At 45.4% G+C, this 17,753-nt stretch overlaps 1 protein-coding gene across 1 annotated transcript in view; it reads right to left on the bottom strand.

Annotated features, from left to right (window-relative positions):
• The window catches only part of LOC144718556 (glutamate receptor ionotropic, NMDA 2C-like), a 61,836-nt gene extending 47,032 nt beyond the window's left edge, over positions 1–14,804 (bottom strand). Inside the window, exons 1-2 of the mRNA XM_078593926.1 lie at positions 14,718–14,804; positions 1,508–1,924 (exon numbers count right to left, since the gene is read on the bottom strand). Coding sequence (XP_078450052.1) covers positions 1,508–1,924; positions 14,718–14,804 — 504 coding nt within the window. The remainder of the gene's footprint in view (positions 1–1,507; positions 1,925–14,717) is intronic.
• Between the last annotated feature and the right edge of the window lie 2,949 nt (positions 14,805–17,753).

The raw sequence follows: 17,753 nt of genomic DNA, 5'->3' as shown, positions 1-17,753 counted from the left end.
TTTAAACGGCTCCGAGTGTAGGCGACACGTGTGACGTGCAGGCGTTGATTTACCACGCCGTGTACAGTATTTCTTAAGTTTTCTCTCGATGTGATCTCGGTAATTGCGTGTGTATGTCTGCAAGTGCGAAAAACTAATTACACCAGTTTTGTTTTCTCTCCAAAATGTTGTACCCCCCAAGCCACGCACTTAAAACAAACATATCCCTCGTATATCCCTCATACGACATCACGAACTGACATTTTAAGTTATTCAGTCCGTATTAAAAATGATCACTTACAGCCCCTTGCCAATCTGCTGCTGGATGAAAACCTCACCAAGCCATGCCAATTATATAGGGGTAAAAAAAATCAAAACAACTACATTAAATCACATACAGACACACTTAAGCGGTTGTGCTTTCGCTACGTTGTCCCCACCTGAAGAAGGACGCTTGTGTTGCGCCTGAAACGTCGTGATTCAATTTAGTTGTTTTCATTTACTTATTTAAATTTTTTACCGACGTGACTTTACCGAAAAAACGAAAGAGTATGAATCCTTGCAGTCACGAAAGCTTCAAATCTAGAATTATATGGGGGTTGTTCGGACGTTCTGTGCGGGTTGGTGAATGTGAGACCACACTGCAGAATCAGATACGACCCGCCACTCATGACTGATGTTAGCCATTGGCTGGGAATTGGGAATAACTAGGTTCATAGTGCAGTGAGATAACAACCGCCATCGCTGTTGCACCGCCCGGCTTGTGCAATGCAATCCATTCGTGTCTATATTTCTTGCGAGTGAGTGTGCGTATTCAACGGTTTTTTTAACGGGAGGATTTTTCCACAATTCTGGCTGTCTTCTGATGATGCTAGTTGTGATTACTGGCAAAACATTGTACTCGAATTGTACATGTTGTGGGTTTACTCTTCCACACACAACGGCGGCGTGCTCTACTAGTAAAGAATTCAATCTTGATTTGAAGTTTTCGTGACTGCAGGGATCCATACTCTTTGGTTCTTTCGGTAAAGTCACGTAGGTATAAAATAAAATGAATTAAATCACCACGTTTCGATTGTAACACAAGCAATCATCATCAGGTGAGAAAACCACAGCAGTAATGTTGTTTTGCTGTAGGGTTTTTCCCACCTGATGATGATTGCTTGTGTTTATTTTATACCTACGTGACTTTACCGAAAGAACCAAAGAGTAGCAAATAATTGGCACGTATTATTTACGTGACAAACCTTCCTAATTGGCTGCGTCGGCTGGTGGCAGGTTTAACGACACATTTACATTTACGCCATTTAACCCAAACAACCTCTATTATGGATAGTATCTTAACTGTCACTATCTGCACTAAGCATGCCGAAACCAGGTCACTTACTGCTCTGCCCATTCTCATCACAACACCGACATTCGCGACGACTGTCTGAGATTGTTAAAGTTCCGCTGCACATGCGCGTACGAACCGTCGTGTCAACGTACAGATTATTATTTTGTGACCGGTCAAACCGGGCGCGCTTACCTTTCCGCTCATGACCATGGAAGCGCCACCATTAATGCCAACGATGGGCAGCAACGTCTGCGACGATATAAAATCCAAAATCTGAGCGATGGCTTCTTGGCTAGTGTCGTCACCGTACACAATTCCGTTCATTCTCTCCGAGGACACGAGGCTGCATAGCTGGTTGATGATGCCGGTGGGACTCGTCTCGTTCAGCACTTTGTTCTTCAGGTTGATCGCCACCGGGATGCCGGAGAGGTCGTCCGTATTGAGTATGTCCGGAATGCCCAGCGCGCTCCAGCCGAAGATCACAGTTATGTTCACAGTTGGGCGTGTACTCTTCGCTTCACAGACCGTATCCCAGTTTCGTGCTAAGATTTCAAGTAGCATTAAAACAGCCACAACAGCATTCCCCATACTCAACCGTATTGTGAATTCCTGCAGGCGGGCGGGGGGAGGGGGCGAACAACGAGAAAGAGAGAGAGAACATTGAAGAGAGGCACTCGCAACGTTCAAGACAGCGTTCTCCCAAGCAGCATTGGCGTTAAGCGGAAACACACGCGCTAGCATTTTGTGATGTGGGCGAAAATGGGTAGGATTAAAGAAACTACGCAAAATGTTCGAGATCCACACGCAAACGAGTGAGCTTTATGCTGCGCGAAAGATGTGTTAAAGTAGCCACGCTTCACGCACGCCGTACAATTTATCCCTTCCGCCGATATCTTAATTATCCCATGATGAGTCCCTGTGACAGGTAATTGCTTGCCAACAAATTGTGGTAATATTTGTCAGTCGGAAAGTGCCACATCGACTTTTGCAGATGGTTTGTTTTCATCAGCCGCCACGGTCAAATGCTAAAAATGTCCGTAAGCTGGTGGAGAGACGTCGTTACTGCGTGGAAGTGTGACATTCGAGGAGGAATGTTCCAAAGATGAGTTTATAATGGCTTAGTCAACGCTGTGTCTTTGTAGCCCATTTGTAGCTGTGTGTGCTCGTGGCATGTCACAGCAATGATACGTGTTTGCGTAAATGAATATCACGCTGTCACTTTTGATTGCCACATTTTGTTTCCCAAGTTGCATTCAATTCGAATCGCAATCAAAGTGCTTTACTGACATAGAGCATTCAGCAGACGTGCACAGCAAGGCCGGTCTGACAGTAAGTCTCAAGCGGTACGGTATTGAGTCTCAAGACCAGCGCACTACAGGAATAGCACTGCAGTATTATTATTAAATAAAACTCTATCATGTTGTTAAAAGAGTGTGCTTTTTATTATCCCCTATGCAAAGATAATAAACCACTCCTTGGTCCGATGTATGTGCCCTACCAGGACGTGTCTCCAGGAAAGTTAATATTCACATGTACAGGATAAGCAGAATTACATTCTCTTGTCGCCACAATATAAATAAAATGTATTAAAATGTTTAGTCCATCAACATCTTGGTTTTCCAGGCCAACGTTAACAACTGGAATTTGTTTAAGCGAGCAAACTCCAGTTCTGGTTTCAACTTTTTAGGTCTCATCAGCCATCAGGCTTGTTCAACAAATGCTGCTAGATTGCCAGATCTTATTGGTAAGAGCACTCCGTATACAATCTGGGGCCCCCGTTCAATGCAAAAAAGCCAAACCGTACACAAACTCGGAGTTGCACAAATTACTCTGGAATTTCTGCAGGAATTTTTTTATTAATTTCAATCAGGCAACTAACTATTCAACGACTCACGGGTTCCCACAGAGTCTTACGATGGCAATTCGTGTTCATATTGGTGCCCACTGCAATCAATTATTCATGATTTATGTAAATGACGTGCTCAAATGTTATCCCGAAGGCTAATGGACTGGCCTCGGACAGCAATCAAGATGAAGCACGCACGTGGAAACAGACAATGCGAATGAAACATAAACGAGACAAAAAACACACAATCATAATCGACGTTTGAATCAATGCGTGACCACAACGTGGTGACGATTCATCACACTGCAGAGAGGGTGAATCGTCTGATGACTCGAGTATGAATGTGTGTTAAGAACGAGGTGCTTCTGCGTGTACATGGATGTATTTGCAGTGCCCAATAAACCGTCCCCACAACCCCGGCCTGGATTGGTGCCACAGAATCCATGCCTACTAAGTCTTCACGTCACAGTTCCTATCTCATTTTAATCCCCCCCCCCCGTGCATATCGGTGTTTCACACGAGAATACAGAGGTCGATCCAAACACTCGATTGCCTTATGTTCTCGGAGGGTTTCCGAGTCCATGGCCGGTGGAGTTTTAATTTATTAGAGGCTCTGCCTCTTTGTAACCATTAGCCCCCGTGCGGGCCCGTAACTCATTGGCCACGGCGGCAGATTCCCGTGGCCTGATGTTCACACGCGATTGGGCTGGGCATGGCGCATCTCACGCGCCCTTCGTAATAATAATTGCGATGTGAACAAGTAGCAAGAGAAGAGTCTCTGTGAGTAGAGTGGGGCAGGGGGGGGCAGGGGGGGGCAGGGGGGCAGTGGGGGGTGAGATGCGGTGGGGGGTGAGAGGGGGGAGTCAAACAGGGAGGAGGAGGAGAGGAAACCAACCAGGGGTTAATGATGTTTACATAATGTGGTCTTACTTTGACTAAAAGGTGCAAGCGGAATCGTATAAAAACCATAATATGAATCATTTACATTATATATATTTTACTTCTACGGTTTTTTTTTGCCCCTCAAATGGAAATCTCTTGTGATATTTCTACCAATGAAGCGTTCCATACCGACGATTCTGAGCAACGATTATTTTTACGTGGTCAGCTTGGACCCGGGAAAAGTGAAGTCTCGACGGTGAGTTGGCACCTAGAGAAGTTCCTGGGAACACCGCAGAGTCAAAGCTTCTCTCAGAGAGTTCAAGGGTCTCTCAGAGAGTACAAGAGTCTCTCAGGGAGTCCAAGGGTCTCTCAGGGAGTCCAAGGGTCTCTCAGAGAGTCCAAGGGTCTCTCAGAGAGTCCAAGGGTCTCTCAGAGAGTCCAAGGGTCTCTCAGGGAGTCCAAGGGTCTCTCAGGGAGTCCAAGGGTCTCTCAGGGAGTCCAAGGGTCTCTCAGAGAGTCCAAGGGTCTCTCAGGGAGTCCAAGGGTCTCTCAGGGAGTCCAAGGGTCTCTCAGAGAGTCCAAGGGTCTCTCAGGGAGTCCAAGGGTCTCTGAGGGAGTCCAAGGGTCTCTCAGAGAGTCCAAGGGTCTCTCAGGGAGTCCAAGGGTCTCTCAGGGAGTCCAAGAGTCTCTCAGAGAGTCCAAGGGTCTCTCAGGGAGTCCAATGGTCTCTCAGAGAGTCCAAGGGTCTCTCAGGGAGTCCAAGGGTCTCTCAGGGAGTCCAAGGGTCTCTCAGAGAGTTCAAGGGTCTCTCAGAGAGTCCAAGGGTCTCTCAGAGAGTCCAAGGGTCTCTCAGGGAGTCCAAACGTCTCTCAGAGAGTCCAAGAGTCTCTCAGAGAGTCCAAGGGTCTCTCAGAGAGTCCAAGGGTCTCTCAGGGAGTCGAAGGGTCTCTCAGAGAGTCCAAGGGTCTCTCAGGGAGTCCAAGCGTCTCTCAGGGAGTCCAAGGGTCTCTCATGGAGTCCAAGGGTCTCTGAGGGAGTCCAAGGGTCTCTCAGAGAGTCCAAGGGTCTCTCAGAGAGTCCAAGGGTCTCTCAGAGAGTCCAAGGGTCTCTCAGAGAGTCCAAGGGTCTCTCAGGGAGTCCAAGGGTATCTCAGGGAGTCCAAGGGTCTCTCAGGGAGTCAAAGGGTCTCTCAGGGAGCCCAACACGATGTCCGCGTTCATCTGCCCTGTCAGTTCCAAGCCAGTGGTGCAACTTCCACAGCGCCATTGTGGGGTCAATAGACTCGCACAGAGACCCATAGACTCATACAGAGATCCATCGATTCACATCGAGACCCAACGACCCATCTAGACACCGATTTACACTCGCACAGAGATCTAAACGAAGGAGGTGGCATCACAGCGGCACACGCCGCTACTCCTGACGCAATCACCTGGCACAACCACCTCAATGTAAACGTTACGGCCGTTGGTCTGCGTCAAGATCAGCCGTACGACGGAAATGCCAGCGTGAGTCGGTGCGATGCCACTCGCCACCGATGTCACCCACGGCCAGGAATCAAACTCAGGGGGGGCCCGAGTTTGTGCGCTGTCCACTGGGCCACCGCCGCCTCCCGGCTATCTCTCTCTGGACGCTGCCTCCACGACGCTTGCCGTGAGCTGCCCATGCACCTCGCTCAATGCGATCTGGAGTGACAACAAACGAGGAACGTCTTACTGCTGATTGTAGGAAGCGGGGCAGCCTGACTAATCCCATCCCCTGTGCCCCCCCCGCCACACACTTTAAAACCTTCTCTCCCGAAACCGTTTCAAGCCGAAAATAGCTCATTAATCCCATAGGTTTGAGTAGCAATGCAACCCCCACCCCCCCCCCCTGTACGCTTGTTGCTTATGGAACATAAAAATGCCACTCTTAGTTTCGGAAAGGAAGATAGCCGCGTTCTTCTCAATAACTGTCCAAATATACATTTTACGTGCAGCATCGTTATTAATAATTAATTATTATTGGTTATAATAATTATGAATTATTTATTATTAATTAATATTAACGTGTAATATTAATAACGGTTCAAAGAGACGTTTTATACTGACGTGTATTTTTGGGAAGCATCTACCAGTTGATTCTCTAAAGCAAAGCATTAAGTACAGGACTACATTGTGTTTAAAGTTAAATAATGTTCACATGCAATTGACGCCTAAATCGTTCAACGAACCCGTAAATAATGTAACAGGAACTGTCGTGATTCATAATAAATTTTTTGCATCAGATCGCTGGGCGAGTAAAATGCCAGTGCTGTGTCGTACACCCTCCGCCACCTGACGCAGCCAATCACAGTTGCCGCGTGAACAAACGCCCCAACGAATCGCTGCTCCAGCACAGCGGCCGTGTGGGAGCGAGCGAACCAACACCATTCACACGACGTTTCGCCCTGCAGCTACGAGCAGCATCGCGAGGACGATTGCCGGGAAGTGTGAACATCTCCTCCAGTCTTGGGACTTGCATAGGTGGTGTGATGTCATCAACATTCCCCCACATCTTCCCTGTTTTTAAATTGGATATCGTTCTAATCTGCAGGATTGCCCAGAAGACGTTGTGATATACCGTATCTGAACAAGTGCGCTCGCGTGATGATGATGTTGCTGCTGCTGTTGTTGTTGTTGTCCCTTAAATCTGTGCAACCAGCAGTGGCATATGCTTGAGCATACTCTTGTTTGACAAAACAAAACAAGTGTGCATGAAGATACCAACGCTTGGTATGTACAATGTTTTACGCTCGAGCGGAGACATCGGCGCGGTGACGTCGCGCAGCGATATCGTGCTCGCTGCTTGTTGGAGAGGTTCGTGGTTTGAATCTGCATGGCCGCCCTGGTTAATGTGTATTATGCGTAAAATATTTCGCAGTCTGTTTCTCAGTGACCGATAAAAAGAATATCCTGACGTCATTTGAAATTAATAAGCCATCGTGTGTCAGTGTCATGTTCCACATATGCCACGTTTGAAAATATTTACCCGCAAAATAATGGAATGGGATTAAACATAGCAACATCGCCCCCGACTGTGAAACTACCTCAGACTGTCTGTGAACCAGAGCTCCTTCGTGATAGCCCTGGGCTATATGAATTGAGCGAATACCAAATGCACCAAATGATGAATAGTCACTTAACAATGTTCTCAGCCAATCCATTCGGAGGATTCTAAGGTGCCTTATCCTGTACCTGTGCGCCTCAAAAATTATTAATGCAAGCTAAGAATGACGAGAATGTCGTCCTCCTAAGCAACGGACATTAAGAAGTTAACTCATAGTGACACAAGGTTGTCTTAGAATGGCTCCGTGCCTTAGGCAGCAACTCATCAACTTAAAATCCCAAGGGTGGCTTTCTGAGCATCAGGAATTAACAATGAACCGTAAAAATAATAAAAAAAAGGCAAGCTAGCCGTGCTCCTGGAGCCAACAGTGTGTATATGAGACTCGGAGACTCGATAATGTGGAAACTCACGAATCCCAAGGGCTAGGAGCTAAATGACACGCGCTAATTAGCAGCAATTAGCACACGTCAATGTTTACTGTTTACATACCCACGGTACACACGGGCATTTTTCTGCACATTGAGCGCTTCTTAAAAATTTAAGCCTCAGCTGATTTTAGTTTTGAATCTCGCTTCCCGTAACATCGTGTGCTAAATGGGTGTGTGGTTGTAACAAGCCAATTGAGCCTTACAGACTGCAGGGGCAAGTGTTGGGGTGGGTTATCAACTCGGACTGGCATGGTGGAGGTTTGGGCTTCACCACACCTACCCCCCCCCCCCTCCCGGTGCTGATGTTCACACTCCAGACCAAGGGGCCCTCACTCGGGACAGGTCCAGTCCAGACACGTGTTGCCACCGATGCTGTGCATTGGTCAGGAAGCAAAGCTGAGTTCCTGTGATCGTAGCGCATGAATCAACGATGTCACAGTGTGACAAAGATCACCTGTTTAGCCCATGTAGGCTGTTGGGGCAAGTGCTTTTAAAGAACACGAATAAAGACCGAGGCGGTCGTGTGACCAGCAACGTACCCAGCAACACACACCAAGGGGTTAAGTATCAATCAAGCATTGCACAGAGAATACCTGAAAATTATGTGTTCAGTTACGTGACTTAATTATTACACGTGCTGTCATTCCCATGACTAAGGCAAGTATGCATGTGTGCTGAACTTCTTTAGCACCGTACGTTGCCAACAGTGCTGAACGGAGTTGGGGTCAGGCCCGGAGACCGTTGCTGGAAGGGATGGATAGTGGATGATGGGCAAGACTGGTGACAGAATGACAGGCGAAGGCGGTGGAGACGGAGCGATGAGATCAGGTGATGCACCGCAGCGATATGGATTGTGGCATCGGAGACCTGTGTGGGCTGGCGAGAGTGTGGGGAGGCCTTCATCCAGCAGTAGATAGGCAATGGCCGACGAAGAATTGCCATTGGAGAATACAGTGAATCCTCTTGAAAGCAGATGAGCTTCTAAAATAAATCAATAAATAACGATTGCAAAAACAAACCAAAAACCCCACTGCAACTCCGTTCACCCACTGCTTGTGCTGCACGCAGTCATGCTTTGTGTTTATCTCGTGCGGGGAATTTGAGATGTGCTTAGCAATACAGTTCTAGGAAGTGTAAAATGCTATTTTTAACCGTTGTTTAAAAAAAAAACCCCACATACATTTGACCTGCATTTGTGCACTGGCAATTATAAAGCTATACGTACAGCTTTTCTTAGAGCCTAGTCTCACATGGTGTTGGACCAGATGACGCCAAAAGGCGCACAACTCAAAGACAATGCACCATCAGAGTATGAGAGCTCGGGGTAAGAATTTACACCATTGGAACCTCCTTTGCCAGTAGCAAAATATGATAATTGGTTTTTTACCCTTTTATCTGGCAACAAAACTAACACTTTTTTTTACAAGGAGTCATGTTTGCATTGACCACAATACCTGCGGTCGGAATGCAAACAAAAACACAACTCTAATAATGTATGCACTGTCCTTGAAATTGATTGGTCCACACCCGAGACAGCTTTTCTTAGAGCCTAGTCTCACATGGTGTTGGACCAGATGACGCCAAAAGGCGCACAACTCAAAGACAATGCACCATCAGAGTATGAGAGCTCGGGGTAAGAATTTACACCATTGGAACCTCCTTTGCCAGTAGCAAAATATGATAATTGGATTTTTACCCTTTTATCTGGCAACAAAACTGACACCAATTATCAACTATACGTACTTAACGGTTGCATGGAATTCAGCGAACCCGTGCCCTTGGGTGGCCAAGGCGACCCACGTGCTGTGTCCAGGGGTCCCTTTATGCTCTGGCTTGTCACTTTAATTTGACATTACATTTATAAATAAACAACTTACACATTCTTCAGGCCCGTCAACAACAACAAAATGTCATCAGGCATCCTCTCATCAAACCAACCCCAAGCATTGCACCTGTGCTCGCATGCTGATGCCCAACGACCGGGATTTAACCGCACAGTAAAGTCCAGATGTGGATTCTAAGCGCTATTTAATTGTGCATTTGAAATGGTCAATATTTCGTTTATTGTTGGTACGTTATTACGTGTTAATTAAATGGGATAGGGTTTAATTACGTGTCAATGTGAATAAAATGTCATATTTACACGTTTAATCGTTTGCGACGCGTTGGACATCCCACATAACCCCATAACTGGAGTGGCTCTTCAGCAATTAGTTTCGTGTTAATTTAACTGTAAAAAATCCCATTAATTGCTTATCGCTTGCATTCATGTATTAGCTTACATTCATTTTCATTAAGTGCAGTACTGAAATGAGCATCATTAACAGATGCGTGACAATTACACTGTGTACTTTATATGATTGACAATAATGGGATGGCCGAGCTACAAGCCCATTGGATCCAAAATCACAATAACTGAACCAAGTATGAATAACACACATCTCACTGGCAACAAATAGAAATACGTGCTGTTATAGTGCACAGTCAATAATGGGTCCTTCGTTAATTCACAAAGTCTGCTTTCCGCAGGGGGTTCGGCTATAGAAACGCGCGTCCAATCCTCTCCCAAGGAAATAAATGTCTGCACGCGAAATCAAACCGAAAGGCGCCTCAATAACGCGCACACCCCCATCCTTGTGAAGAGACCGCTGCACAAATGCCTTGAATCCATTTTGCGATACTGCCACCTCCTGACTGCCTAACAGCCCAGCAAGTATGGGGGAGATTCACACATTTTATTTGACCCCACAACCAAATCCGTGCCTCCCAAAGAGCCCTTGATTATGTGCGCGCACCACCGTTGGCTGCGGCTCGTCATCACGCGAGCCAGCGTCATTGTACTCTCAGCTCGTATGCTCAGTTTTTAGTCGCTGTTAGCCTCCTGCAGCAGGTGCCAGGTATGTCATGGTCAGGCCTTGGACAATCCACGTGCTCCTCCCAGAGTATCGCCATCCCTCCCGCTTAGCGAGCCCGTGATTGCACCTGTAGGCAACTCTGACCCCTATCAAAAAAAATATATAGTTTTTTTTGTCCCATTGGGATGTTGCAGGCAACCGGCTGGGAACTGTGTCCTACCAAAGGATATGACCACACAAAGCCACGTGTCCGCCAGATTCATCGGTAGCCAGGGGCCGTGGTATTAGGGGGCTCATGAGAGTTGGCGTGCATCTCTCGGCGGACTGTGGGAGGTTGATTGTCTCAGTGTCACCAGCAGTGGCTACAGCCAAAGACTCGGTGATGCCAGGACTATGGTGTGCAGGGGTCTAAGCCAAGGCGGCTGATAACAAAACCCCGTGCAAGAGGTACACGTGTAACTTGCTTTGTGATGCGTTTGTTATTTTAATGTCACTTTCTCCCTTAACCTTTGGTTATCTCACTGGAATGCTGGCAGTTGTGTGGAACTATTGTCATATTTGTTTACACCGGAACACGTGGGATTTTCGTTTGCTTTACAAGTGGGGAATCGTGCCCGTCTTTATTTTCATCGAGTTATCTACTTCCATCGGAGTGCGGGGCCGGTTGTTTTATTCACGGCTCAGGGCCTGTCATTCCACTGAAGTTAAATTTTAGGATTTCAGAAAGCTGTGCTCCTTTGTTTCCCTCCCTCCCCCTTAATGGTGAATTCTTAGCAGACTGACACGACCTTAGATGCTGAGGTTTTTGTCAGTCCAGTAAAATGGACACTTGTAGCCATGGGCACATGACGGGCGGACCAATAAGCTGCACACGTCTATTTAAAAACAAAAATCATACAAAAAATTGAGATGGGGGAGGAGAGCTGGCAGCTTGAGGGGCCAGGAAAGGCGCTGCTGCTATCGAGTTCAGCTGGAGGGGCCCTCTTGGTCGTCAAGCATCGACAGAAATGTAATGGATTTATTTTAATATATACATAGAGACATTGCAGTGCATTCGAGTGGTGCTTGTCGTTCCGAGTAGTGTACGGTTATGATCTGTCTGGGCACACTCTGTTGGCAGTGTTTCAGGTGAGAGAATACCTGCCCTCACACAACATCGTGTGTGTGTGTCTGAATGATCAAGTTGTCTGTAAGGGAAAATCTTACATGGTTCGTGAAAGTGACCTACTGCACAGTGCTACATTTCTATGCAGGCTCATTATTATAACGCTGAATGTAAATTGGTGGGCGTATTAGTGAGCAGACATTGCATTATTAGGTAGGTATATATTTTTAAGCTAGCCAGCCCTAGTTCAATTAGCAGTGGAACCACTTATCTGACAAAATTTCCCGAATATAGACGTAATTGGAAAAACAATCTCATATTAAAGTACAATAATTACGTGCACTGTATGTATGTTGTTAAATGTGAAGCTGATCATTTATAGATTGTTCATACGGAGGACCTAGGAATTGGAGGATTCGGAATTTATATTCAATCATCTATAAGATTTGACAATTATACATTTATAGGCCGAGTAACACGCGCGCACACACACACACGTGTTGTATTTTATTTAACGATATTGCTTTCACCACGGTGTTGATCCAGGTCACTCCAACAATCGAGACTCTATTGTTAGTTTTTATGTCAGGTGAGAAACACTTTGTCTGTGCTCTGCAGTTGCCCTGAGTGAATAGTGGGCTAAGTTTTTTGTTCTTCCTCACAATTCTGGCCAGCTGGCTCAAGAACTTAATAAACGGAACTATTCTGGGCCTCGTGAGCTCTCACCTGGTAAAAAGAGAAATACGAAACTTGAAACCTGTGGCAGCAGATCCTCTCATACTAGGATGTTTGTTGTTGATGTAACATTCTTATCCCGTGCCCCTACTGGGCATAGCTCATCGGATTCCTCCTCCAGTATAAATAAATATTCTGATTCTGACTGTACTTAATTTAATTTACTGTACCTTAAAAATGCTCTAAGTATGCCATTGCGGTGTAGAATATCTTCAAAATAGTATATAATGTTATGCCGTGTATAATGCATTTAAAATGCTCTAAGTAAAGTTACGTCGTGTATTATGGATATAAAATCATTAATTAACGGGGTGATATACAATAGTACAATGTATTTGAAATGCACTTGAATACCATACATTTATTTATGCATTGGCCTGTGAGCACTTGGATGACAGCATTACTTTCCACTAATTGCAATGCCATGTCATAGTCTACAGAGGCTTGGTTGGATGATATTTGATATTCATTAGTATTTCCCAGACTCTGATTAATGCGATGTATTCAGACAGTGGTAGAAAAACCTTTCCTAAATCTCACATTTCTCACGTAGTTAATTGAATCCTAACGTTTTTTTTTATTCTGTTTCATTGATATTTGTCAACAATTTATATACGTGGATAGTTGAATGCTAGAAAATATAATTAGAGACATAAAACAGCAACACGTGGATTAAATAACATATACAAACTACATATATAAATATGAATTCTTAAGATAGTTGGGTTTAGCCAGGACATGTCCATGAGAATGGATGACAGCTGAAGATCGAGAATTATTATTTTGGTGCTATAAATGTCCAAATGATGGGCCACTTTCTTCAGCTATTATTTGTGGCCAGGTTGCTTCTGAAAAATAAGTTAATAGCTCAGTGGGATTTGCCTTGTAGGATGGGGATGGTTTAGTTGTATTTGTCTGTGTTTGGGCGATTTGTTTAATTTTGTTGTACTTTGCACTCCTAGTGTATTTTTGTACTGTTTGTTGATGTAACGTTCTTATCCTATGCCCCTACTGGACATATGTGAAAAAGAGCTTTAAAGCTAATCGGATTCCTCCTCCAGTATAAATATTCTGATTCTGAGTCGGAGAAAATGAGATCAGCTCATGTGCATGAGCTAAACGAATTGCTGCATCTTTGGGATAAATATGCCGACAGCTTGAGGAGCTCTCTCGTGCTACTATGATGATGAAGGTTAAAGCACTGCACTTGGTCTGAGAGTTAAAAACATTTACCATGGTGTGAGAGGTAAAAGTTGGTTACCACGGAGTAAGAGTGGTTAGTAGTGCAGTAGTCTATGATGTCAGCAGCATCCTGGGTTCAATTTCCACTCTTGCTCATAAGTGGCATATTTTATATGAAACACGCCAGGGCCGCTGCTATGTTGATGCAGATGCAACTGAGTAGCCAGTTGTTGCTGTTCTTACGGTTAGCAGTGGACCCGGCAAGTTAAACGTGATTGCATTATATTTGTGCTTTTTAAACTCAATATGGAAGCTCAGCTTAAATTTTGATTGAATTCGCCAATGATCGATTCATCCCATTCCTGGCCAGAACAATTTGTTGGAAAGGTAAAGGCTTTGGCTGGGACAGTTCCGGTTTTAGAAAGGCTCTCCTGGTGTTTGGAAACATTTGAATAATTCTACATTTTGTTCTGGTTACAATTGTTTCTCCCACCAGCTCACAACGTGTCTCGGTTGTGCCTCCCGGAAACGTGGTAGCATTGTGGGCAAGTGCTGCGGATAAAAATGCTGTTATAGTAAAAAAAAAAACAAAAAAAACGTGATCACAGAATGACATTAAACTGGGTGTTCTTACAATAAAGCAGCCCAGGACCAGACTCCTAAACATAGCAATGCCCCCCCACGTTCCCCCCTGCTGATCTTAACGCCACTCCCTAGCAAGTACCCATCATCCTACTTGAGATGTCTGTGCAGCACATTTACCCCATACTGGGGTTGTATAGGAAAAAAATATCTACACAGTACATAATGTATACTAATGTAATGTATGCATGCATTCCAGTATACGGATGAATTCAGTAGTACACTGTATACAGAAGTCGTTTATGCATGCAATATAATGTTTAAAAAGCGAAGTGAATTTTCTTGGGCAATTGTCTACAAGCAAGGAAGGAGACATCACCACCGTCGTCGTCAACACAGCCTTAGTAGAGGGCACAGTGGAAGATTTTATAAAATGGCCCTTTTGGAAAGGAAGACAAAAATGGCAGCCGTGACGTTTTTACTGACATACACGGCGAGCGAGGCAGAGAAAGCGTTTGACAATCTGTTGCTTCGAACGCTGAGACAAGAGGCCACACATCTATATAACCAGCATTTTTGTTGTTCTTGCTAAATTAAAAACATCTAACTTCAGGTATGTACGTAGACGCGATTTGCATGTGCTGCACTCGTCTGAAGAGCAGGAGGATAAAGATTCCTTGGATGTGCCTGGTCGGCCCACCTTGGTGACACGAGCCCAGCGGTTTATCACCTCGCTGGCGTCGGTTCGAGGGACCCTAAATGTGCGCACGGCTGTAGGCGATGTCATGCTGGCCTCTGATGGGAATGAGGCTCAAAGGAGGGCAGGATTTTGCTATATTTTAAAGATGGGACATTTTTCACTCGGCAGGGTTAAAGAGCTCAGCTCGGCTTTCCTTAAAACCAGCCATCGCTTGTGAATTCCAGTTAGACACGACCTGGTATAAACAGAGAAGCCTGCAACGTCAAAACACACCGACCATCCTCTGGACTGCATACATTCATTTGTACGTGTAAACATTATACACAGTAAAACTGTTTAACGCTCGGTGCACGGTCTTGTGTGCGTGTATTTTATCGATGGACAGAACGTGTGTAATATTTGATGGACAAAGTCGACATATAGCGCAGTCGTGTAAGGAGTGTAATGATGTGGCTAATTGCTGGAGAGCATTGTTCTCGTATCTCCCCGTGGGAATACATTAGCAAACGAACAGTGCATGAATGGTCACACCTAAAAATGGTTGACCTACTTAACATAACAATGTCTTCAACTGCTGCACTCACAACGAAACGTTAATCTATTGACTTGCAGTGGGCTGCGGCGGATTCAACCTGGTCATTTTTTTGTCGTTGCTTAATTTAGATCAATGCACGTACACATATTGATTTCGTTTTTATTTTATTTACATCACGTGCTAATTTTTTTTTGCTTTACACGAAACGATTTAAGTGTGTTTTTTTTGTTTTTGCTGCTGCAGATTTATAGGTTTTGGTTTGCGATCCAGTTATCTGGTCGTTATGAAAATCGTTTATGCCAACTATCGCTAAATGTCATCCAAGGGGGTATTGTACGTCCAAATGTCAGTGTTCTCAAGGCACCACCACAGTCTTCCTCCAAATGTCAGTCAAAACATTTAGGCTGCCCCCAATCTCTCTCTGCACCGAATAGGCGGCCATTTCCCAAAACATTAGCCAACTCGGGTACGGCAGGTTATTTAATGGTGGGCATCAAACGATGTTAATTGTGAGGGGGGGGGGGGTTCAGTCTTTGTACATTATTCGTACGGCATATACAGCACACCGCATGCATACGCATCATGTTTAGCTGCCCAGAATGCACCTGGTCTCTCTGAAGCTAAGCAAAGTTGAGCCTGGATATGCATTGGATGGATGACCGCAACGAACAGGTGTTGGAGGTCGCTGCAGGGCTTGCATTGTCCGCAGAGGGCAGTGACGAATTTTTTTTATTGTACTGTACTATTCTCCAGTGTCTATGCGCCCTTCCTTCACCAACCCTTACTGATCGGCGTGACGAAGTAGGTCAAATAAACCCATATGTCCCGCACGGTGTGGGGGAGGGACTCAACGAACAGTGGATTGACAAAAGGGCTGCACTTGTAACGTCGAGTGTAAAACGTACACCATGAATATGTTACATTATCCATAGGCGGCGTGAATTGCCTTACCCTGTAAGACCGTGCAGCTGGTGAAGTGAACATCCTTCCACGTCTGAAAAATTAAGGGCACGCGTGTGGGAACAAAGGAGACAGGAAGGGTACGCTACGCTGGTGCCGTGCCATCATAATTACGAGCGTTCATGGGGCCCCTTTGGCCACTTGACGTGGTCCCACATGGATATTTGCCCTCCACCCCCGACCACGTGCCCGACCCCCTCCTCCTCCCCCCCCCAGCAAACCCACCCCAGGGAAACTCCCAAGTTCATTCCTTTGTCCCTGAATTTAATTTGCGTCGTAACAGAAATGTTTCATCACATGACCGAGGCCAATGCCAGCAATAATCACGTTGGTAAAGTTACGCGCACACGTGGAGATCACGAGGTCGTCATGGCGAGCGCTATTCCAATGCCGCCGCCACATCTCGGCATTGCTTCCTTCTGCCACATACCACAACTGTTGAATAGCCTACACCCGACCTCCGCGGTCTGACCACCATGTGGCTCTACGCCTTTCTCAGTTAACCTGCCTCTCATCCAAGCCTACACACGTGTCCCTTCCATCACAAATGCCCCCTCCTCCTCCTCGTTGCCTTTACAATGCCATCATGCCACGCTCTATTCCACATGTCATAGTTGATTATTGTTGATGTATTGCATCAATAATAGTCCGTGTGGACGTGGGTTAATGAATTAAGATAATCAGTGCAAAAATAAACTGGAATATTGCACAGGAACCCGACATGGTTGACACATGATTGACACGTGATCTGGCACCACAATCAGCTGCCTGTGAAGCCGACTCTACAGGTCGACAACTGAAATTCAATCAAATTCAGAAGACGTGGAAGAACATGAACGTGTATAGTTGTTCACATCATTTGAGAATGGCTTATAAGAAACCCAATGAAGATGAACACGAGATCAAAATTAGAATCTCAAAAAGTGTAGTTTGTATCATCTCAAGTAAAAAGTCAGCGCTTTAATGAGCCTGGAGTACCATCTAGGCCACCAAGAAACATTCGATGTCAAAGGCCCCAACAGGCTGATATCTGTTTCAATTGATTTTAACTCAACTACACATTACGATAATTTGTGTATTGCTTTAACTGAAGCTGCAGAATATTGTTAAGCAACGTGCCCCTTTTTCGTGAACACGGCATTCGTGAATGCGTCGGGGATGCTGTGAAGCCGTGGATGCCGTTTGCCCACACACACCATCAGGAGGGGCTGTTCGGTGGCTGCTCCATCAGTCGGCTGCACCTCAAGTGGATGAGACTCGCTGCATATTGAAACCACTTCAAGGTGGCCATTTTAAATAAACGTTTTTAGGAACCGTAGATAAGGGAGACTAATGGTTGTATTTATTTTCCGTTTGTGCTGAAAATCGTATATACCGTACCTTGCGTTTTATATGCTAAAGCGACACGCATATCAAATGTGCCATTCACCATTCTCCACTACACATGTCTCTTTAGGAAATTATGAGGTAAGATTACACATTTCTAAAACCCCATATGTCGTATTAAACCCCACTGAGGGTACTGCACGCAAGGTGGGGAT

The sequence above is a fragment of the Lampetra planeri genome, chromosome 5 (assembly GCF_965212315.1).
Source record: "Lampetra planeri chromosome 5, kcLamPlan1.2.h2, whole genome shotgun sequence".
Taxonomy (NCBI): domain Eukaryota; kingdom Metazoa; phylum Chordata; class Hyperoartia; order Petromyzontiformes; family Petromyzontidae; genus Lampetra; species Lampetra planeri.
The sequence above is the reverse complement of the archived record's forward strand: the minus strand, read 5'-3'. Positions and strand labels throughout refer to the sequence as shown.